The following is a 24,168-nucleotide window of genomic DNA, read 5'->3' as shown; positions in this document are numbered from 1 at the left end:
ATCCACCAATCGTCTATTAGTCAGCCATTTTTAATACCACTCAATGAATATCATGATTAGCTGATAGTCAGCTAATCAGGACGCGGAACATCGGCGGCCGCTTACGTTCTCAACTGTGATTGGTAAATTCGTTTACTGATTACGTTTACGGCCTTTCTATGTGCCATGGGCTTTATATTATTTAACGAAAATTCTACTCTTACAACTTCTAAACCACCGCGTTCACATTACTCAAAAGTGGGGATATAACAGCATAGATGATTGGTTCCGCCATTTTACTTTAAAGCCAATGAAAATTTATACAAGATTGACACAACTCTCTTATGCCTGGTTTATGCTTCGGTCTTAATCCCAAAAATTCAGCCAATAGAATTCAAATTTCGGTTAGAACTGGCAGCTTTATTGGTTGAATTTTAGGATCTTGGGATTAAGACTTGAAGCATAAACCAGGCATTACAGGAACTCTATACAGCGCTTTTCCGACACCGTGTTTCGAGCCCATCTTGGCCGACCGCTTGAGCTTGATCTTCGTATTACTCCGTGATCGCTACTAACAATAAGATCATTATTCCAAGTGAATAATTTGTTTGAACAGAGTAGTGTGTTGTGACAAAAGTTGAAGATTGAATCACTTGGACTCCATAACGACACGAGAGGAGACACAGAACATATAGGCCGGTATTCATAGTCAGTTCTCATATTCAAGACCGTCTTAAGTTCAGTCTTGAGGAGTTACGAACCAATCAGAGGGCCGCTTTAGCATCTTAAGACATTACTTAAGACAGTCTTGAAATAAGAACCGACTATGAATACCGGCCATAAGCACATGGGCTAGATTCGGGGAGACGCTATTAGCGCTATTTGTTTCATTTTATCTTCGTCGTCCATTAGACGTGAGACAAGGACGTACCACACAAATGGCGCTAAAGCCAGCGGCACACGGTGTTTGTTTTCCTGCTGGATTGCTAGCTAGATCAGATTCTTGCCATCGGATTGGCCGCGATATTGGCACTTTCAGCACCGCAGCCAATACGGTAGCAAGATTCTAATCCAGCTAGCAATCCAGCAGGAAAACAAGCACCGTGTGCCGTAGGCTTAATAGCGCGCTGCCCGAATGCAGCCATAATAGAGCATGAGCATAACATAAAACTGTTGGACCAATAAGCATCCAGCATGAAGTTGCCATATTAAATAATATAAGATGCTCATTGGTCCAGTGGTCTTATGTTATGTTTATGCACTGTTCACAGATGTCTACGGCCTACCGGCTATGTCTATGAATACCTTCATAGGTGCGGTCGAGTTGCCACTACAAATGCTTTGAAGCGTTTCTTGATTGGTCAATTTGTAAAATTCTTTCTTTTGATTGGTCAATCAAACGCTTCAAAGCATTCGTAGTGGCAACTCGACCGCAGCCATAGTCAGTTCTTATATTGAAGGCCGTCTTAAGTTCACTGTGCCCACAGTGCAATAAGTTGAAGTGATACAGAGTGCGGTCGAGTTGCCACTACGAATACTTCGAAGTGTTTCTTGATTGGTTAATTTGTAAAATTCTTCCTTCTGATTGGTTAATCAAACGCTTCGAAGCATTCGTAGTGGCAACTCGACCGCACCCATAAGCGGGGAGCACAGACTTTTGCATAAAGCATGTGCATAAGGAATTTCATTGGTCCATTTTCTTATGCATGAGTCAATGGACCAATCAAATTCTTTATGCACATGCTTTATGCGTTATGCAAAAGTCTGTGCTCCCCGCTTCACTTTTCAGAATGCAAAAGGAACGTGCATCAACTGAGTAATGACGTCATAAGTGAGAATTATATCAGAGTAAATGGAAAGCAACTTGTATATTAGTGTATATTCTGAATTCTGAGTGCTAAATTTGCACACGATCACGTATATGTCATAATTAATCATTTTTTAAATTTATATCTTCAACAGATTATTCCTTATTGGATTATATCAATGTATGTACTGTGAAAAATTTACGGGAAAAAGTAACTCGATCAAATTGATTGTGTTCCTTGGAGATGATTAGACGTGTTGTGGTGGCCATGTCTGGTGGGGTTGATAGCGCAGTTACGGCTCTTTTGCTTAAAAATAAAGGTAAGGCTAACGAAAAATCCTAGCCCTGTTTCTTTCATTAATATGTTAAGTATACATTATATATACTATTTTTTAAGGATTTCGTATTATTGGAGTGTTTATGAAAAACTGGGACATTAGGGATGAAACAGAAAAGTGCATAGTCGAGAAAGATTATGATGATGCTCGATGGATCTGTGACAAATTAGAAATTCCTTCAATACAGATTGACTTTGTTAAAGAATATTGGAACGAAGTTTTTAGGTACTTGAACTTCTTAACAACCACAAGCGAGGATAGTGACATTTTTATTCTTTAATTTTTCTAGTGATTTGTTAGAAAAGTATCAGAATGGATATACTCCGAATCCAGATATTTTGTGCAACAAGAACATCAAGTTTGATAAATTTTTTCATCTAGCACGTAACAAGTTTCAAGCAGATGCAATTGCAACTGGTCATTATGCTAAAACAAGCTTTGGACCATATCTAGAGAATTATAAAGCAAACACTAGCAAGTATTTCATATTGAGTAGAATTAATCCATCCATATTTCTTAATGTAATGCTACTATTATAATTCTGTAGATGTACGCTTGTTACAGGCACAAGATAGCAATAAAGATCAAACGTTCTTCTTGAGCCAGATACCGCAACAAACCTTGAGACATTGCATGTTTCCTCTTGGAAATTACTTGAAAAATCATGTGAAGCTTATGGCTACACAAGCAGGATTGTGTCAAATAGTACGAAAAAAGGAAAGCATGGGTCTTTGCTTCGTGGGAAAACGTGACTTTCAAGATTTTATTTCAGAGGTAAAATGACATATACAGGGTGTCTGGAAAATGGAGGCTAATACTTGAGGAAGTGATTTGGGAGCCAAAGAAAAAGAGGAAAAAAGCTACTTAAGTTTGGAAATAAGTCGTTTCTGGGTTATAATCACTTTTTATGTTAAAAAATTGAAATTTATTTTTCATAATTACAATTATAATTTATTTCAGTGTTTTAACATAAATAACTACATGTTTTATTAAAAAATTTTTTTTACTTCTTATTTTTTACTTTTCTGGTATTTTTAAATATGGTTACTACATTATTTTTAGATAAATATAAACAGGTTAAGTAGAATTAAATGAAATATTCAAAATTACCACTTTCAGTACAAATGCAGGTCCTTATTCTTCTATCAAAGGAATTCCAAATTCTTTGAAAAACAGCTTGATCTCTCCTTATTTCTTCGAATCAAAATTTTAATTTTTTATGTAAAAGTGGTTATAATTCGGAAACGACTTATTTCCGGATCTATGTTTATATAACTTTTTTTCTTCCTTTTTAGCCCCCAAATCACTTTCCGAAGTATTAGTCTCAATTTCCTGGACATCCTGTATTTCTCCTGACTGTTTCTGATCAGATAATGCGAGATGACAATAACAATGATACAATTTTTTACGGTTGCAGTATATAGCAGATAAACCTGGTGACTATATAGATCTGGACAGTGGACTGCTGATAGGTAAACATGATGGTATTCACAAATGGACTATAGGACAAAGATGCAAAATTGCTGGCTGTCTCAAGCCTTATTACGTGTTTAGCAAAGATCACGGGTCAAATACTATTACAGTGGTACGCGGTAAAAAATAAAAATTTCATTGAAAATATAAATTAAGATTTGTTAATAATATTCTCTTCTTTTTCTGATGTACATAGGTAGCTGGTACAACTCATTCAGCATTATACACTAACTTTTTAATAACAGAGAAAATTTATTGGATCAGTGAGGAGCCGTGCGAATTAAGACAGACCAATAGTGTGTTGAATTGTAACTTTCGCTTTCAACACAGAAATCCACTGATTGCTTGTAGAGTATACAAGATGTCCAGTGATCGCTTATTCATTCGTCTTGCTGCACCTTTACGAGCAATTACAAAAGGCCAGGTAATTAATTGTGTATAATAAAGATGTGTTTTTATGATACTTGTGACTGTTTATATAGGCAATAACAATTAAATTTTACCACCAAAAAGTTATTTACTAATCCAACCAAGCTCTATTTCAATAAATTAAGTAGTAACGCGCCATTACTTCAACTATTGCTTAATTTTATATATTAATTTGATTGTATCGATGTCGACTAATTTATATGTATACATACATGCGTGAGAATATAAAATGTGCATTTATATAAATTTCAGTACGCTGTTTTATACTCGGGAGAGGAATGTCTGGGCAGCTCAATGATATCATATGCAGGGCCATCTTATTTTGCACTTGGGCAATTGTATAAATTACACTCATTGCCATAATTTTTTGCTTAAAAATAAAGGTAAGGCTAACGAAAAATCCTAGCCCTGTTTCTTTCATTAATATGTTAAGTATACATTATATATACTATTTTTTAAGGATTTCGTATTATTGGAGTGTTTATGAAAAACTGGGACATTAGGGATGAAACAGAAAAGTGCATAGTCGAGAAAGATTATGATGATGCTCGATGGATCTGTGACAAATTAGAAATTCCTTCAATACAGATTGACTTTGTTAAAGAATATTGGAACGAAGTTTTTAGGTACTTGAACTTCTTAACAACCACAAGCGAGGATAGTGACATTTTTATTCTTTAATTTTTCTAGTGATTTGTTAGAAAAGTATCAGAATGGATATACTCCGAATCCAGATATTTTGTGCAACAAGAACATCAAGTTTGATAAATTTTTTCATCTAGCACGTAACAAGTTTCAAGCAGATGCAATTGCAACTGGTCATTATGCTAAAACAAGCTTTGGACCATATCTAGAGAATTATAAAGCAAACACTAGCAAGTATTTCATATTGAGTAGAATTAATCCATCCATATTTCTTAATGTAATGCTACTATTATAATTCTGTAGATGTACGCTTGTTACAGGCACAAGATAGCAATAAAGATCAAACGTTCTTCTTGAGCCAGATACCGCAACAAACCTTGAGACATTGCATGTTTCCTCTTGGAAATTACTTGAAAAATCATGTGAAGCTTATGGCTACACAAGCAGGATTGTGTCAAATAGTACGAAAAAAGGAAAGCATGGGTCTTTGCTTCGTGGGAAAACGTGACTTTCAAGATTTTATTTCAGAGGTAAAATGACATATACAGGGTGTCTGGAAAATGGAGGCTAATACTTGAGGAAGTGATTTGGGAGCCAAAGAAAAAGAGGAAAAAAGCTACTTAAGTTTGGAAATAAGTCGTTTCTGGGTTATAATCACTTTTTATGTTAAAAAATTGAAATTTATTTTTCATAATTACAATTATAATTTATTTCAGTGTTTTAACATAAATAACTACATGTTTTATTAAAAAATTTTTTTTACTTCTTATTTTTTACTTTTCTGGTATTTTTAAATATGGTTACTACATTATTTTTAGATAAATATAAACAGGTTAAGTAGAATTAAATGAAATATTCAAAATTACCACTTTCAGTACAAATGCAGGTCCTTATTCTTCTATCAAAGGAATTCCAAATTCTTTGAAAAACAGCTTGATCTCTCCTTATTTCTTCGAATCAAAATTTTAATTTTTTATGTAAAAGTGGTTATAATTCGGAAACGACTTATTTCCGGATCTATGTTTATATAACTTTTTTTCTTCCTTTTTAGCCCCCAAATCACTTTCCGAAGTATTAGTCTCAATTTCCTGGACATCCTGTATTTCTCCTGACTGTTTCTGATCAGATAATGCGAGATGACAATAACAATGATACAATTTTTTACGGTTGCAGTATATAGCAGATAAACCTGGTGACTATATAGATCTGGACAGTGGACTGCTGATAGGTAAACATGATGGTATTCACAAATGGACTATAGGACAAAGATGCAAAATTGCTGGCTGTCTCAAGCCTTATTACGTGTTTAGCAAAGATCACGGGTCAAATACTATTACAGTGGTACGCGGTAAAAAATAAAAATTTCATTGAAAATATAAATTAAGATTTGTTAATAATATTCTCTTCTTTTTCTGATGTACATAGGTAGCTGGTACAACTCATTCAGCATTATACACTAACTTTTTAATAACAGAGAAAATTTATTGGATCAGTGAGGAGCCGTGCGAATTAAGACAGACCAATAGTGTGTTGAATTGTAACTTTCGCTTTCAACACAGAAATCCACTGATTGCTTGTAGAGTATACAAGATGTCCAGTGATCGCTTATTCATTCGTCTTGCTGCACCTTTACGAGCAATTACAAAAGGCCAGGTAATTAATTGTGTATAATAAAGATGTGTTTTTATGATACTTGTGACTGTTTATATAGGCAATAACAATTAAATTTTACCACCAAAAAGTTATTTACTAATCCAACCAAGCTCTATTTCAATAAATTAAGTAGTAACGCGCCATTACTTCAACTATTGCTTAATTTTATATATTAATTTGATTGTATCGATGTCGACTAATTTATATGTATACATACATGCGTGAGAATATAAAATGTGCATTTATATAAATTTCAGTACGCTGTTTTATACTCGGGAGAGGAATGTCTGGGCAGCTCAATGATATCATATGCAGGGCCATCTTATTTTGCACTTGGGCAATTGTATAAATTACACTCATTGCCATAATTTAATAGCATCTGGTAGAGTTTAAATAAAACTAAATGTGTATGTATAAATAAATATATATATATATATATATATGAATATTTTTAATTATAATAAAATTAATATTTCAGTAAAACCGTTTTTATTCATATGCAATATTTGTTTATTTTTGTATGTTCAAGTATCAATTTCTCTGTACATTTCAAAAATATGTATGGACACACAGCATGCATATTTGTACTCGCCGCGCGAGTGTAGTACTATTTCGCAAAATGGATTAATCGAACGTATACTCACGAAATACATATATTTTTTAATTTTGTGCGTGTGTACTTTTAGTTTGTATTATGTGGCTATACACAATAGGCGAGTTCAAGAGGGCAAAGCGGCTAGGTACGCTTGCCGAGCGATTGAACATAATTGGTTATTACTTATAGATCCAACCAATCATATTCGATCGCTCGGCAAGCGTATCTAAGCCGCTTTGCCGTCTTGAACTCGCCCATGTCTACGTATTCAGCAGATAATGCAGCTTTGCAACTGTTGTAAAATTCTTTAATATGATTGGTCTTGCCCTTACTTTCTCTTTAGATCTAAATGTATAAGCCAATCGTATTCAAGATTTTTACAACAGTTGCAAAGCTGCTTTTTCTGTTGAACGCAGCCATGCTTTAAGCGGGGAGCACAGACTTTTGCATACGCATGTGCATAAGGAATTTCATTGGTCCATTTTCTTATGCATGAGTCAATGAACCAATCAAATTCTTTATGTATATGGTTTATGCGTTATGCAAAAGTCTGTGCTCCCCGCTTTAAGCTAGCGGTGGCCGCTTACGTTCTCAATTGTGATTGGTCAATTCGTTTACTGATTACGTTTACGGCTTTACGTTTTTCTTATGTGCCATAGGGCTTTATGCCTATCGCACATGAAATGCATAACTGTGCATAAGCATCACATAAGGCCGCTGGACCAATGAGCATCCAGCATAAAGACGTCATATTGATTAACATAAGATGCTCATTGGTCCAGCGGCCTTATGTTATGCTTATGCACAATTATGCATTTCATGTGCGATAGGCCTTACACTGTCAACATGTTTCAATAGAAATATACTCAAATTTCTATTAGATGTTTATTCAAGTCGTAGTTGGCGATTTTCGATTTTTTCAGTGATAATTGTAACATACTTCTCTCAATACGTCCTTCAGATTACTGATGGATATGTGTATTATTATAATAACTATAAATATTAATTTAAAATTTGGAAGAAAGTTAAGCGTATAATTTTAAGAAAAGTGAAAGCTTTAGAAATGAAAGAACAGTAATTTTATTCATAATGTCGAATGTAATTAGGATATAAAAAATCTTTAGTATCTCATCGTGGTATAATAAATCTTATTGATTTCAGATAAATGAAATGATTTCGATGATAGAAATTATTATGGACGTGCACGCTTTATTGTTAAGAATATTAATCGAATGAATACCGTTTGTATGTCATCATTAAGCTATTAACACGTGTCCGCAGTTCTGTCAGAGATGAACAGAACAATAGATTTCAATAGATTTCATTGGAACATCTTACCCAGCTACGATGATTACCCTGTCGAAGAAGAGACTAATAAAAGTGAGTAAGCCAAAATAGGACGATCCCAATTTAAATTCCAAAGAACAATTATTAATTTTTAATAAAAACAAACAAGTATCCTATACTCCTAAGTAGTGTGTATCATTAGCATCGTACGTCTTGCGTGTTAACGCGCGCGTCTCTTGTATTATTTTTATATTTTGAGTTGAAAGATACATGCATCTATAATATATTGTTACAATTTGGAACGGAAAATAATCAGTATGACAGATGATGAGATGGATACAATATAATGATGGGGTCGTAAGTAGAATGTGAGATATAGCGTATCGTGTTATTGAACGATAACTGCAAGTTATTAGGGTCGATTGAGTAACGAGTAACTCAACGTAAAGAGCGCGTAAAATGTCTCTCAACATGTGTGTGAGTGACTGTGAGTGAGTGTGTGTGTGTGTGTGTGTGTGCGCGCGCGCGCGCGCGCGCCATGTACAAATAAGCCGTGTCTCTCTGGCTTACTCTCGCGATTTGTCGTTGTGTGACTTTACGTATGTAAATTATTCCCGCACGAATGCCGCTTGGTAGATTTGCTCTCATATAGTACGTAGACACTTGTGCACTCGACGAGTTAACACTCGTACTTCGATCGAGAGAACGGCCGTACATAGCAATCTATCTTTGTCCATTTCGGCGCGCATTTAATGTCTCGTTTGTTATTGACGTTGAATAAAAAGTTTTGTGTTTACATTGTTATTCAAGATTTGTGGTTGTTCAGGATTAGTTCAGTGGATATAAGCAATACATAGCACTTGTATATCGTTCGCGAAAGTAAATTGAACAATTGGATGTACAAGCTATATTGCGAAAATTATAAGAATTTCGTACAATAGTTTTTTTTTTTCTTTCTCTTAATTCTTTATTTTAAAAATACGATTTAATTTCTCTCGCTCAATTCAATAGATTTTACAATTGGAAATGATTCAACAGCTTTTCGCGCACTATTAGAGTTTTTTTTATTCTTCTTTACATGAATTTTCTAGAAATTGTATTATTAAAATTCAGTGTTTATTATTATTGGTATTAATATCATCGGATTAATAAAAAACGAGAATAAAATTCTACGGAAAGTAATTGAAGCATATTATTTAACTGTTGATCTTTAATTTTATTATATTTGTAGATTATATATACGTATATATATTGTAAGAAATTTTGTTGTAGGAGAGACCAGGGCAAGTTGTTACACTGGGTAAGTTGTTACAGTCAGTTTTTTTTTTAGTTGTTACAGATGGCAACCTATTTTTACAAATTTTTATGTCATCCTTATGATACTCTCTCTATAACTTGACATAATTTAGTTGCATAGTTGTACTCTAGAAGGTGTTATGTTTATTTTCGTGATTTTTACTGTTGAAAATAAATTATTTCGTATGAATTGTTTGTATTATTATATGTATCTGTAAGGTAGAGGTATATGTGTATGACTATGTTTTATATGTGCGTTCAGCAGAAAAAGCAGCTTTGCAATTGTTGTAAAATTCTTTAATATGATTTGTTTTTTCTTTAGTTCCTCACTGGATCTAAATTTATGAACCAATCATATTCAAGAATTTTACAACAGTTGCAAAGCTGTTTTTTTTTTTGCTGAACGTTGCCAAAAACACGTTTTATTTGTATTTATGTGTGTACTGGTTTTCGGTTTGTATTTTTTCAAATAATGGGAAACGAAGAGTTTCGGCAAGTTTTGTTACATGATCGGGGTAGGTTGTTACATTTATCTCGTACTTGGAATTAAAAATCTTTGTTTTATTTTCTACAGAATGCGGTCTTGCCCAAAAAAAAAAAAAAAAAAAAAGAAAAATAGAGACTATTGTGTAATAAGTGTAAAAACGTGAATCTTAAAAGTAATTTGTAGTGTTTTAATGTTTTTTAAATTAATGATAATTAGCTTAACTGAGGAGCTTACTAATATATGTAATTTTAGCTCATTGGCATATACATATATGTTTTTTGCAAATTTTTGAATTGATCTTGGGATTTTTATCAAATAGAACATAATGAATATAAGTAGTATAATATGAGCGTAAGAATTGTTCTTTGATCATTTTCACATTCACAAAAGTATTTTTTAATATTATTACTAGTACCATTAGAAATATTGTATATTCAATAAAATATCTATAAGTTGTAATCTATTCATATGTAAACGACTAAAATAACATACTTAAATTTCGCTCACGTTATATCAAAAGTATAATGACTTATTATATATCTTTCATTGAATATATTTGTCTAATGGTACTGATGGCGATAATAATATTAAAAGATATTTATGTGAATAAGCAAAATGATCGGTGAACAGTTGATTCATATGGCTGCTGTTATTTATTATACTCTTATAGAAGATGTTTGGCAAAAATTCCAAGATCAGCTCAAACTTTAAGTGTACTTTTTAAAAAAGATGAACTTAGTACAATAAAATTGAAGAAAATAGCGATAATGAATAAATATTTATGTTTTTATGTATAAATGTATGTATGTGTAAGTGTTAATTAAAATAAACTTAAAATTAATTTAAAAATATGCAATTTTACAATATAAAATAATCAAATAAATAATTTAAACATTAATTCTTATTTAATTCAAATACAAGAAAAGGCTCGTCAGAATAAAAATTCAATTTAAATAATAAAGGGCTAGTATCCCCCTTGTCCTTCCCCTCCCCCCCTCCCCCCTCCAAGTTGATTGTTTTTAATATTTAATGTCTCACATAAATAAAAACAAATAAATTGAATAAAATATAAACAGACAAATACAAATTATAAACAGATATTTCGACCCTTCGAAAAGTCTGTTTATACAATTTGTGGATGAGTCATCCTTAGTGTGACGGATTTTGAATTTTAAGACTAATGATAGAAACACACAGTATAAATTCATTTCGTATTAAGTACAATAAATGAATAAGGTTTTATATGCACGCGTATAATATCTATTAAAAAATAATTGAAGAAAGTGATTTTTAATAATAAAAGTTTTAACTATATAATAATAGTACATTGTGTAACGATCAGTGGGGGCTAGCGTTTATGGCGCGAAGGGCGCGAAAGCACGAGCGAAGCGAGTGCGTATTCGCGCCCGTTCAGCTATGTTATATTCTCTATCTCTTACTCTATATTTATATTTTATAGATTTTATTGTTCTTTATTTTTATCTTGCAGTTATTTTTTATCATGAACCGTATTTTTCTGTTCAGTCTTTATACTTATTAATCAATTTGTATCCTTAGAGGGACTGTTCTGGAATTCAACATATGCCTTTATCTCTCTATTTATCCATCTTTTAATAAATGATGATAACACGTAATTATATTTAGATTAATTTTGTCCAATAGAGACATGTTTAATTGTTTTCAGAGAAAATGCAAAGTGACAGTAACTTGAACCAATCAAGCGACGATGACTTTTTCAACAGCGGACCATGTCCGTCGTGTAGATTGGCTATCAATAAGGAAACCGGTAGACTCAAGTGTGTGAAAAGTTTCAGTTGATTATTTTCTACACATTTCGATATAAATTTCTCACATTTTTAATAATAGTGAGTGAATCTTTTGTAAAATTTAGATGGTGTACTGGCGGAAGTGAAGGACGGCGTTTACGTGTTAAACTGATGCTTCTTATACCTGCCGTGTTGCTGCCGATCACCATAGTGTTTATCGCTCTGTCGCGATTTCAAGCCACAACTAAAACCCCCGACTCACACACGATTTCCGTTTATAAGCTGCAGGAACAGGACAAAGAAAAGATCGAAGATGACATCTTTTGGCGTAAGTTTCACATGACATGGCAAAAATACACAATAGCTGAAAGAATGTAATAAACAATTAAGAATTTCTATTATATATTTTAGTTAACGCTTTTCATATACTTCCAATAATCAAACTTATTTCAACATAATGCTTGTACAGAGTAAACGCCGATTATACATTACGAATAGATCGATTTACGATATTATATCACGCGAAATTGTCAATAAATCGAGTATTATAAAGCTAAAAAAAACTTAATCAGTCTCATCATTATATATTTGCTGATCATATACATATGTATTAAACAGCACACGCGAACAAAATAGGTACCCATCAAAGCGAGTATCGCGCGTACGTAAAAGTATACATTCTCTCTTAATAAGTTGAAAAAAAATGATAGCTGATTTTCTTGACGATAATCATACAGATGAAAAAGTTAAATTACAATAGATCAGGTACGTTCTTTAAGCGAACGCCCTTCCAAAACTGATTAATTACTTTATTAGCTACCAGTCGCAACGATGTAGAACGTACGACAGAAGAAACTGAAGAAGAGGACCGACTTTTGCTTCCCGATATGAAAACGAGTTACGTGCCTGTAGATACGCATCCTCCATTTCAATCGCAATCGCCCCATCGACGAAAAAGAGACATCGACGGGGTACTTAATCTCCAAACAAATTCAAGACGATCTCAAATTTGGTTTTCTGATTAAAAAATAACCCTCTTTCCTCCTTTTTTTTTTTTTACACATTTCTCTTACCGTTTTTCATATTTTCGCGTCTCATTCTCTTTTATTTTCCTGTTCTATTCCCATATCCTTGAGTCTGCAATCGTTATATCCCGACACACATGTCACAAGTGGCAAGAAAATATCCCGAAGACAACACGATCCTTTTCAGGAGAATTACACGAGGGACGGTTTCAAATTGGACAATCGAGCGACGTCTTCGTCTCGTGCACACGCTCGTGTAACTAACGGCAAATTGGTAGAATCCCTTTTAAGGGAAGAATCAGATAGGAAAAGTAGTAGATCAGAGAGATCCTTCTCGTCTTCAGACAGCGTGAGGCTGTATGATAGAATCGACAGAATCAAGGTAATACAAGTGTAAATCCTACACTAATGATTAAAAAATTGTTATTATTATTATCAGTAATTCTCGTAGTTACTAGAAATAGATATAATAGTTCAAAATGTTCAATATTTTAATAGTTTTTTTATTCATATATATATGTATAATATCTCTTGATATAGTTATACAAATTCGCTTCTCTATACTTGTTTTGTATGTGTGTGTGTGTGTGTGTGTGGGTGCGTGCGCGCGCGCAGGGTGTGATTTTTAACAAAGTGAGCAGGTAGAGCGAATTTAACTGAAGAATCGATAAGTCTACCATCTTGCAATTTTCGCAATAGTTAACGAGCTATTAATTTCTAATGATTGCCGAATAAGGACTACTTTAACCAATTTCTATTGATTATTAATTGGAACTGGCCAATCGCAGTTGAAAATGCGATTCTAATTTCGATTCCAATAGACTAATCGTCGATCAAAGTTAATCAGAGTTGGTCTAGGTGGTCCTAAGCGGATAAACACATAAGACAATTTTAAGATATATATATGTAATGAGTATTACATATATGTATATTTCAGAGATTTTTATAAAATTTTTAAAGAAATTTTACGTGTTGATTTTAGACATTCTGCCTACTGAGTAACTAAAAAAAATTACAGAAATTTCAAAATGGTAGAGTACTAGCACTTTTCGATTCAATTTAGTTCATTCTATTTGCTCATGAGCACTCTGCAAAAAAAACTTACAAGAAACTTTGTACGTAAATATAACGTATACATATTTATATATGTATTATTACATGTATTGAAAAAGAATATATATATATATATATATATTATATAATATATATCATTAATTAGAATATATATGATATCAATTTGCAATAATATTTTGTAAAGATTTAATCGATGTGATGATTATCAAATAGGCGTGAAAAAAAGAAGAAAGTATCTATACACATAGCAAAAATTAATGGAATTAAATTAAAAATTCCTTTTCTTTTCTGTGACATTTTAGTATACAAGGTGGCAATGATTTTATCACCATCATTTAATCACCATCATCATTATTATCAGAGACATCTGTGTGTATGTGCGCGTGCTTGTGTAATTAATTTGTGATGGGACTCTTTGGATTATTATTAAATTTTGCACAGGTGACGAATGGTGACACGATCGAAAACAACAACGCGCAGAACATTGAAGAAAATAATTTCTTAGGTGATTATAATCCAGAAAAACAGGTTGATGATCTGCATTTATGAAAGTAGTGGAATGAAGTGTAATTATTAGGTCAATCGGAAAGTTCCGTCCGTTTTTTTTTTTTTTTTGCAAAAAGTATGATTTCATTTAAGAAACAAAATGAAAAAGTACATCAATCAAAATATATTGCCCATCGTTAGCAATGACTTTTTCCCATCTTTCGGGCAGTAAGCGAATTCTGCGGCGAAAGAATGATTCATCCTTGGAGGCTATTCAGTCAGAGACCAATTTTTCGACGTCTTTATAAGAATTGGAGCGTTTCTCAGCAAGTGCGTGTGCATTAACAAGTGGTAGTCGGAAGGGGACACACAGTCTGGTGAATAAGCCGCAATGGGATAACACTTTAAAACGAAGTGCTTCCAATGTTTCCTTAACAGCCTTAGTGACATGAGGTCGAGCGTTGTCGTGAAGCAAAATCACTTTATGCTGTTTTGTCTCATATTCTTGTCGTTTTTCGCGCAATGCTCGGCTCAAACGTATTATTTGTTCTCGACAGAGATCCCCTACGACTGTTTGACCAGATTTCAACAGCTCATGGTACGAGAGTCGTTCAATAAGTCTTTAGAAAAAAGTAGAAAAAAATTTTTTTTTGGGTACATTTTTTTTTTATTTCTCAACATAATCTCCTTCCAGCTCTATACATTTTTCTAAGCGTTTTTCCAAATTTTTTAAGCCGTCCAAAAAGTAGGATTTCGGAAGCTCCTCAAAATAGGCATTTGTTTGGGCGATATGACCTTCTCGTTAGACGTAAACCGTTGGCCAAGCCATTTCTTCAAGTTTGGAAATAAGAAAAAGTCACTGGAGGCCAAATCTGGTGAATACGTTGGATGTTGTAATAATTGCAACTTTAATTCCATAATTTTGACCATCGCAACTGCGCAGGTGTGTACCCGTGCATTGTCTTGATGATCTAATTAACTTCAATCGATAACAAAAATGAAACTACGTGATGGACATGGCTGAAACTCTAACAGCTGACTAGTTAGGAGTGCTGCTTACTGGGAAAAATTCATTTTCGATACTACGAGGAGCCTTCTCTTGGATTTTCTAAGGACTTATTGAACGACCCTCGTACACTACACCCTTCTGGTCCCACCAAATAGATCCACTTTTCATCGCCAGTCACAATTCGATGCCCTTGCTTTGTTGCCTAGCAAACAGAATTTCGCAGGTGGTTTTTCGCCTTTCAATGTCTCTTGGCTTCAATTCATATATGGGACTCATTTCTCTTTCTTGTAGATCTTTCCTATAAGGCTTTTAAATGATCGGAAATAACAGATTGAGTACAATTTAATGCTTCTGCAAGTTGTTTTTGTGTTTGACATGGGTCTTCATTCACCAATGCCTGCAATTCTTTGTCTTCAAATGCAGCTCTTGGTCGTCCAGAACGCTCTTTGTCCTCCATATCAAAATTACCACTTTGAAAGCGTCGAAACCATTCTCTGCATGTTTTATCGGAAGGAGAGACTATCACCATAAACTACTACAAGCATTCGATGAGCTTCAGCTACAGTTTTCTTCTGTTTGAAGCAAGAGATTAATACTTCACGCAAATGACGTTTATTTGACTCAAATTTCGACATTTTCGATGCAGTAAGAAACAATGTTATTGATGCAAACGTATACTTTTATTTATATACCGAATTTTATTGACAGATAGTAAAACTAAAAATTTAAGCTTGATTTAGACATTATAGAGTTATCGACAGTTCCAGCTATAGATACTCGCCGCTAGATAAACTGAATTTTCCGATTGATCTAATATATATATTACTATATTTTGAATAATACTTAAAAACTAATATACAGGGTGTTTGAAATTAACCGCCAAATATTTCATATGTGGGTAGAACAGATTATACTGAGTCGAAAAGTCCTGTACCATTTTGTGATTGCAGTAATAGTTAACGAGATATTAATTTATAAAAATATTTAAATTCGCCCGGCCCATGCAAACGCGCGGCTGGATAGGACCGCCCAGCGAAACGCGCCGCGCGCGTTCGTCGTTGCTAGGCGTTGTTTATAACAAGCGTTGTTTATAACAAGCGGCAATAGTCGTCGCTAGACATGAGTCGCGTGCCTAGCGACGGCGAACGTGAACGCGCGCGGCGCGCTTTGCAGGGCGGTCCTATCCAGCCGCGCGCTTGCATTTGACGGTGGGCCGGGCGAATTTAAATATCTTTATAAATTAATATCTCGTTAACTATTACTGTATTCGCAAAATGGTACATCAGTAATAGTTAACGAGATATTAATTTATAAAAATATTTAAATTCGCCCGGCCCGTCAAATGCAAGCGCGTGGCTGGATAGGACCGCCCAGCGAAACACGCCGGACGCGTTCGCCGTCGCTAGGCGTTGTTTATAACAAGCGTTGTTTATAACAAGTGGCAATAGTTGTCGCTAGACATGAGTCGCATGCCTAGCGACGGCAAACGCACGCGGCGCGCTTTGCAGGGCGGTCCTATCCAGCCGCGCGTTTGCATTTGACGATGGGCCGGGCGAATTTAAATATTTTTATAAATTAATATCTCGATAACTATTACTGCAATCGCAAAATGGTACAGGACTTTTCGACTCAGTATAGTCTGTTCTATCCACTCATGAAATATTATGCGGTTATTCTCAGCCACCCCGTATATATATGTACATATATACACAGTAAAAAATAATACGTCGAATTTAACATAACTGTATGTCCCAAACAGTCCACTCAAATTTTTGGGTTAATTTAACACAAGAGATGAACATGTTAGGTTACACAAATATTATGTAAGAGAATAGATACAAAAAAGATAATATCGATACAGTTAGTAAACAAACCGTAGGAAGCATTTTTTTTCCGGAAAATAAACATTTATGATGTGTTAAATTAACACTCGATATATTAAAAAATTCAACACAAAAACTGTTAACACAGACAGTGAGTGGACCGTTTTCAACATAAATACGCAAATTTTTTTATTGTGTACATATATATATATATATATAATATATATGTATATATACGTGGGCAACTTGAAAAGTTTCTCAAGTTAGAAAGAAAACATTTTTTCGGAAAAATTTTATTTTATTTTTCAATATAATCTCCTTTTAATTCAATACATTTAGTCCAGCGGTACTCCAATTTTATCAAGCCGTCCAAATAGTACGATGGCTGAAACTCTGCAAAATAGACATTCGTGGCAGCGATGACCTCATTCGATGCGAATTTCTTTCCTCGGTGCCAAATCTTCAAGTTTAGGAACAAAAAGAAGTCACATGGGGCTAAATCTGGAGAGTATGGTAGATGAGGCAGCAATTCGTATCGTAATTCGATCAATTTTGCGGTGGCAATTGCGGATGAATGGGACCGTTGCGTTGTCGTGATGGAACAACACTTTTTTTCTTGGCCAAATGAGGGCGTTTTTCCTTCAATTCTCTGTCAAAACGGCCCACAGCAAGTCGGCGTAGTATTTTCCAGTAATCGTTTTCCCTTTTTCTAAGTAGTCGATGTGAATGATGCCTTTAGAATCCCAAAAAATGGTGGCCATGACCTTCCCAGCCGATGGAACTGACTTGGCTTTCTTCGAGGCCGGACGAAGTCCATTGCTTCGATTGTTGTTTTGTTTCGAGTGTGTAATAGTGAATCCATATGTTTCGTCCACGGTTACATATCGACGAAAAAATTCTCGTGGATTGCACTAAAACAGATCCAAACATTCCTTAGAGATGCAGGTCATACGCACGCGTTTATTTTCCATATCGTAAGCAAACGCGGCATTCATCGCGACGTCAGCTTTCTTATGCCCAATATTTCATACAAGTTAGATATGAAATACCCCTTCTTCTGAGATGCCTACCATCTCTACTGTCTCACGCAACTTCAAACGGCGGTCATTTATAACAGTATCGAGCACTTTATTGACCACTTCTTCGTTGGTAGCAGTTTTCGGGCGTCCACTACGTGGTTCATCATCGGTGTTGATACGACCACGTTTAAATTCGTTTACTCAAAAACTGATGGTAACCGAATAGATGTGCCATGAATCTCCTGCAACTCCGCTTGAACCTGCGTAGCTGCGTTTCCCCTTTTAAAAAATAGTGTTTTATCACTGCACGAAACTCCTTTTTATCAATTGTTGAAAAAATATTTGGCTTGCTTTGTTTGACTGCTCGTAACTAAATGACTAATTGATGCAATTGTCTGAAAATTTGACAGCAACCATAAAAGATGATGTTCTTTTTGGCCATTATATGTCTTTTTGCGATACGCGCGCAATCTTTTTGTGTGACTTCAGAAACTTTTCAAGTTGCCCACGTACATATACATATATAATATATTGATTCAGAGTATTCCCATTTTCTTACCGTCCAACAAATTTCAATTGAATTGTGATGCATTTTTCAATATATATATATAAAAAAAAGAAGCGATGTCATTTAATAATAATTTCGCGAACGTAGGTCTTGAGAAACGATCGAAGGAGGAATCGGCAAGAATCCAAGAAGAGAAAGACTCATTCTCCATTTCCATCAATGAAACATGGTTGTCGATGGCTGATGAACAAGTTGCGATCATAAACGACGAAATGCCTGATCTTCGTATATTGTGGAAAGGCGAAGAAAATAAAAAAAGTATCAGAGAAGCTCAAGGTATTTTTCTTTTATCCCTTAAAATTTCCTATTGACGCGTTAATATAATAAAACTCGGAAAATTGTATATTTTCAAAAATACCATGTATACAATATTTGTTTGTAAAACAATGTAACGAAAATATGGAATGCGATAAAAGAGATGCTAAAAAAAGGTTTATCTCAAATATAGCTCGAATAATGTTGAAATATATGGATAAGAGCGTGGATCCGTGTCAAGATTTCTATCAATACGCTTGTGGTAATTGGGCGAAACGAAATCCTATTCCGAAAGACAAAATCGGCCATGATAGTTTCGAAGTGGTCAGAGAGTCGTTGGATTCTGTACTAAAAGAATTGCTAGAAGACCCGATATCACGCGACACCGCCGGTGAGATAGACAGTGACGATGCTACGGTAAAAGCGAAACATCTGTTTCAAAGCTGTATGAATTACGGTAAGTAGGTAGGCTCACCTCACTCACCTGGCGTACACGAATAGATAAAAATAGATAGGCGTAGGCAAATTAATATATGTGTGCGCGTGAGCTTTTTAATGTGGTAAAAATGTGCCTAGAGATCTTGGAGCAACGTATGGAACGACCACTTATCCAGCTTTTGGATCAACTTGGTGGTTGGCCAATTCTAAAACCAAATTGGGATCCCGACAAATTCGACTGGCTTCTTTTAACCGCACAACTTCGATTGTACAATAATGATATATTAATCACAGAATGGGTAGGTCCAGATATGAAAAACAGCGACAAGTACGTGATACAGGTAACAGAATGTAATGACTCACCGTATATCGTATCATTCGTGTCTTTTGTCACAAAGAAGCTAACATTAGAAGCATTTCGTTCGCAGTTTGATCAAACATCGCTTGGACTTCCTACAAAAGATTATTTCCTTCAGCCATCCAACGCGATTTATCTAAAGGCATACAAGGATTACTTAATGGAAATTGCAATCTTACTTGGTGCATCCTCAGATAATGCAACCATTGATGTCGAAGAATTAATTGAATTCGAAACACAACTCGCGTCAGTATGTATTACTTTCTCCTCTATTCATATTAAATGTATTATCATTTTCTGTTCAGGATCACTATATTGATCTCGAATCTCATAGATTACATTGTCATCGGATGAAAGACGAAACTCTTCAGAGTCCTATCAACGAATGAATGTAGATAAACTGAGTGCACTTGTGCAAATCGATTGGTCTCGTTATTTGTCGATCATTTTGGCTCGACCGATACATTTTTCTGAGCCAATTGTCATCTTTGCATTGCAATACTTCCAAGATTTGGTTGTTTTACTTTCGAAGACACAACCCAGGTATAATACACTTACATAGATTTTACGTACATTGCGACTTTATTTTTCTTGATTTTTCTTTTGACCCAAGACTTTATGTGGTTTTTTTGACTTTTTTGGCAACACAGATGTGTAAAGCGATTAATCTTTTTCTTACTTTTGCAGAACAGTGGCAAATTATCTTTTATGGAGATTTGTGCGGAACAGAGTAAACAATTTGGACAATCGTTTCCAGCAAGTAAAACAAAAGTTTTACTATATAATGTTTGGTAGAGAAGAAGTGCCATCGAGATGGAAAATCTGCGTAACTCAGGTCAATTCTAATATGGATATGGCCGTTGGTTCGATGTTTGTCAAAAAGTATTTCGACGAAAACAGTAAAAACGACGTGAGTATTCTTCCTTGACTTGAAGAATATACATATATATCTTTTTTGTTAAATATAAATAAGAGAATGTTTCTTTTATCGACAGACATTATTGATGACTCGAGAGATACAGCGATCCTTTAGAGAGCTGCTAGATAAAACTAATTGGATCGACGACGAATTAAAGCGCTTGGCGACTGAAAAAGTAAACGCTATGGTGCTGAGAATCGGCTATCCAGACTTTATTCTACAATCACATGTACTGAACGAGTGTTATAAAGATGTAACGTACACCTTCACATATAAAATATCTATTTTGAGACACATCGTAAGGACATGTAATAAAGTATGCATACAAAATGAGAATGAATTGCTAATATAATTAATATTTTAACGCAGGTTGTAATTCGACCAGACAAGTACTTTGAGAATACTTTAAATATCATACAATATTTAAACAGAATGGAACAAGCTCACATTGGACGTACTGTCGATAAAACTTTGTGGGACACTGGTCCAGCGGTCGTTAACGCTTACTACAGTCGCAATAAAAATCAGATAAGTCAGTTTATATTATTGGAGAGGAAGCTATATTCGTATCTTTTTATCTTTCTTTCGTGATTTTTTTATGTTTTAAAAATCATTCCCTAAACTGTTTAAAACTTTTATTATGTCTTTTAGTATTTCCAGCGGGCATATTACAGCCACCTTTTTATCATAGATTTTTTCCACGAAGTTTAAATTACGGTGGGATCGGTGTTATAATCGGACACGAGATTACTCATGGATTTGACGATAAAGGCAGATTGTTTGACAAAAATGGGAATCTTCATGGGTGGTGGAGAGAGGAGGCGATTGATGGATTTAATCGGCGAACACAATGTCTGATTGGTATGGAAAGAGAAAATTTCCACTTTCATCAATTGCGATAGACATAGGAAGATATATTTATAATTGGATATTTTTGTGTTTTTGCAATCGAGATCTTCCTCCTTGCAGATCAATATGCACATTATACCGTGACAGAAGTTGGGATGCAGATAGATGGTGTTAATACGCAAAGTGAAAATATTGCTGATAACGGCGGTGTTAAACAGGCATTTAGAGTAATTCCATAAATTTTCCTTCTCCAATTTGAATCGAAGAATTTAGTTTTACCGATTGGAAAGTTTGTTTTCTTCGCAGGCTTATGAGAGATGGCTACGTTCGAACAAAGAGGAAGACGAAACGCTACCCGGAATAACTGTGACGGCTAAACAATTATTCTTTCTGCATTTTGCTCAAGTGTGGTGTGGTTCGATACGTCCCGAAGCGGCGAGAAATAGACTGAAAACATCTGCACATTCGCCCGATAGATTTCGAGTGATCGGCACGCTTTCCAATTTGAAAGACTTTGCTCAGGTGTTCAATTGCCCTCCTGGTTCTCCCATGAATCCTGTGAGCAAATGCTCGGTATGGTAAAATGTGAATGTGTGTGCGTTCGTGCGCGTATGTACATGTATGTACCTGAGGTGTGCGAATCAAGCATGTATAAGATCGAATCGAATCCTTTTTATTTGAAAATGAATCAAATTCGAATAAAATTTTCATGCATTGACATATATATCACACAGCTGAAAAAAAAACCTTAAAAAGCTGAAAACTCTCATTTTGAATGTAGCGGTACAATACGAGTATATCGAAAAGTTAATAATGAGATATAAATGTACTAAAAATAATAATTTTTCATTATACCTGTATATGTTGAAAATGACTCATTTTCTTGTTCATATCTGGATTGATCGAGAACACTCGTACTATAGATCATATTCAACGCAGCCAATAAACTCCAATGATAACTGACGACACGCGATGAATAAGCGCACATGCACGAAAATTGGTACGCGTTGAAAATTGTTATAAGATTAATCGCAGGAGATAGCAAATAGAATAGGTAAATAAGTTATTCGAAATCGAACAATCGATGATTCAAAATTTCAAACTTATTCGGTTTCGAATCTCTCAGATTCGAAAACAAATTTATAGTGGAATTTGAATTAATTCGCACACCTTTATACATATATACATACACGTACAATACATAGTTTGTACGTATATCGATTTATCGCTATCACAGTTTTTTCTCATTTGTCATATGATTTATAACGCAATTCATCTCAAACGTGCTCTTTAAGATTTCCAGCATTTTCTAGAAATATATAAAATAATGGAAAATATATAATTTAAAAAAAAATTGTTTATTGGATACGCGCTTTATATCTTGTTCTAAAATATTTGATAGAGAAAGAGAGAGAGAGAGAGAGGGAACGTGCGGAGAAGGGAGAGCAGTATATTATAAATGGGTAAAATGTGAGCTTGTGAAGTTTTATTTGTACAGAAAAATGTCGGATAAAGAAAATACGAGTAGCCCTGATAATAGATTTTGATGTGTTATAGACCGGTATTCATAATCGGTTCTTATTTCAAGATTGTCTTAAATAATAAAATTATTTAAGATGCTAATACAGCCCTCTGATTGGCTTACGACATTTTAAGACTGTACTTTTAAGCCAACCTCAATAAGAATAAGGCCCGATTGCACCAACGTAATTTCTATTTTAAGTGAGACTTAAAACTGTCCCTATCTCTGTCTCTCTTTCGACTTTAAAACGAGATAGATAGTGTTTTAAGTCTCGCTTAAAATCAAAATAACGTTGATGCTAGCGGGCCTAAGTCTAATTCTAAGCCCGGATCCTCATACGGGCAACAGCGCTTTGACACCAAACGCTGATTGGTGAAAAACCGGTGGCGAGGGTAAAATTTACCCCCATAACCCGTTTTTCACCAATCAGCGTCCGGTGTCAAAGCGCTGTTGTCCGTATGAGGATCCGGGCTAAGTCTACTTGATGATCATAATAAACAGTTTCTCTGTTTCTGGAAATATCTGCCTTTCCATGTTATGTTTTATCTTTTAAGAAGAAGGAGCATATACCACACGCTGGTTAAAAGTAGCGAAAATTTCGTATATTTAATACTACTAAATTTACATAATTATAATAAACGTTTCGGTCATTAATGTGACCATCTTCAGTATATAAAAAACTTATAATTTAATTCCCTAATATATTTTAAATGAAACTAAGTGCTAGAGCACAACTTTTCGCATGTTTGTCAATTATTCTATACTATAAGATATTAAACAGTTATAATTTGTCCAAATATAAAAGTCAATTCGCAATAAAATGGTGTCAAAATTAAAAAGTGATTCGCATAACGTAACAGTATACAATATAATTTTCTTTCACATTCTCTTTTTGTAACGACCAACGTTTAGTCCTTGGATGTCGTCGAAATTCCTTTGAGACAGAGTCTGGAAACTTTTGTTCTCAAATCACAGTTGATGCCAATACTTTAACAAACTCATCATCTGAATTGTAAGGACATGAAGAAAATTATATTGTATACTGTTACGTTATGCGAATCACCTTTT

The 24,168-nt window shown here is 34.4% G+C and overlaps 3 protein-coding genes across 3 annotated transcripts; all 3 read left to right on the top strand.

Moving 5' to 3' along the window:
* Positions 1-1,751: 1,751 nt before the first annotated feature.
* Positions 1,752-4,389, top strand: LOC108781222 (mitochondrial tRNA-specific 2-thiouridylase 1). Its single transcript, XM_018549138.1, has 8 exons — positions 1,752-1,827; positions 1,942-2,106; positions 2,184-2,349; positions 2,414-2,598; positions 2,672-2,898; positions 3,542-3,709; positions 3,794-4,021; positions 4,279-4,389. Exons 2-8 carry the CDS (start codon positions 2,031-2,033, stop codon positions 4,387-4,389), a joined length of 1,161 nt encoding a protein of 386 aa, XP_018404640.1. The 5' UTR covers positions 1,752-1,827; positions 1,942-2,030.
* A 13-nt stretch (positions 4,390-4,402) lies between these two features.
* On the top strand, positions 4,403-6,696 carry LOC108781324 (mitochondrial tRNA-specific 2-thiouridylase 1). Its single transcript, XM_018549263.1, has 7 exons — positions 4,403-4,409; positions 4,487-4,652; positions 4,717-4,901; positions 4,975-5,201; positions 5,845-6,012; positions 6,097-6,324; positions 6,582-6,696. Exons 2-7 carry the CDS (start codon positions 4,510-4,512, stop codon positions 6,690-6,692), a joined length of 1,062 nt encoding a protein of 353 aa, XP_018404765.1. The 5' UTR covers positions 4,403-4,409; positions 4,487-4,509; the 3' UTR covers positions 6,693-6,696.
* Positions 6,697-9,483: 2,787 nt separating this feature from the next.
* LOC108781263 (endothelin-converting enzyme 1) lies at positions 9,484-22,180 on the top strand. The gene is made up of 17 exons (XM_018549184.1): positions 9,484-9,506; positions 11,674-11,785; positions 11,881-12,083; positions 12,572-12,726; positions 12,968-13,162; positions 14,296-14,359; positions 18,847-19,035; positions 19,208-19,471; positions 19,591-19,793; positions 19,881-20,060; positions 20,145-20,353; positions 20,498-20,720; positions 20,806-20,982; positions 21,099-21,261; positions 21,381-21,590; positions 21,699-21,805; positions 21,885-22,180. The coding sequence occupies exons 2-17, from the start codon at positions 11,679-11,681 to the stop codon at positions 22,158-22,160; spliced, it is 2,925 nt and encodes a 974-aa protein (XP_018404686.1). The 5' UTR covers positions 9,484-9,506; positions 11,674-11,678; the 3' UTR covers positions 22,161-22,180.
* The last annotated feature ends 1,988 nt before the right edge of the window (positions 22,181-24,168 follow it).

This window comes from Cyphomyrmex costatus, unplaced genomic scaffold (genome assembly GCF_001594065.2).
Source record: "Cyphomyrmex costatus isolate MS0001 unplaced genomic scaffold, Ccosl1.0 scaffold8, whole genome shotgun sequence".
Taxonomy (NCBI): Eukaryota; Metazoa; Arthropoda; class Insecta; order Hymenoptera; family Formicidae; genus Cyphomyrmex; species Cyphomyrmex costatus.
The sequence above is the reverse complement of the archived record's forward strand: the minus strand, read 5'-3'. Positions and strand labels throughout refer to the sequence as shown.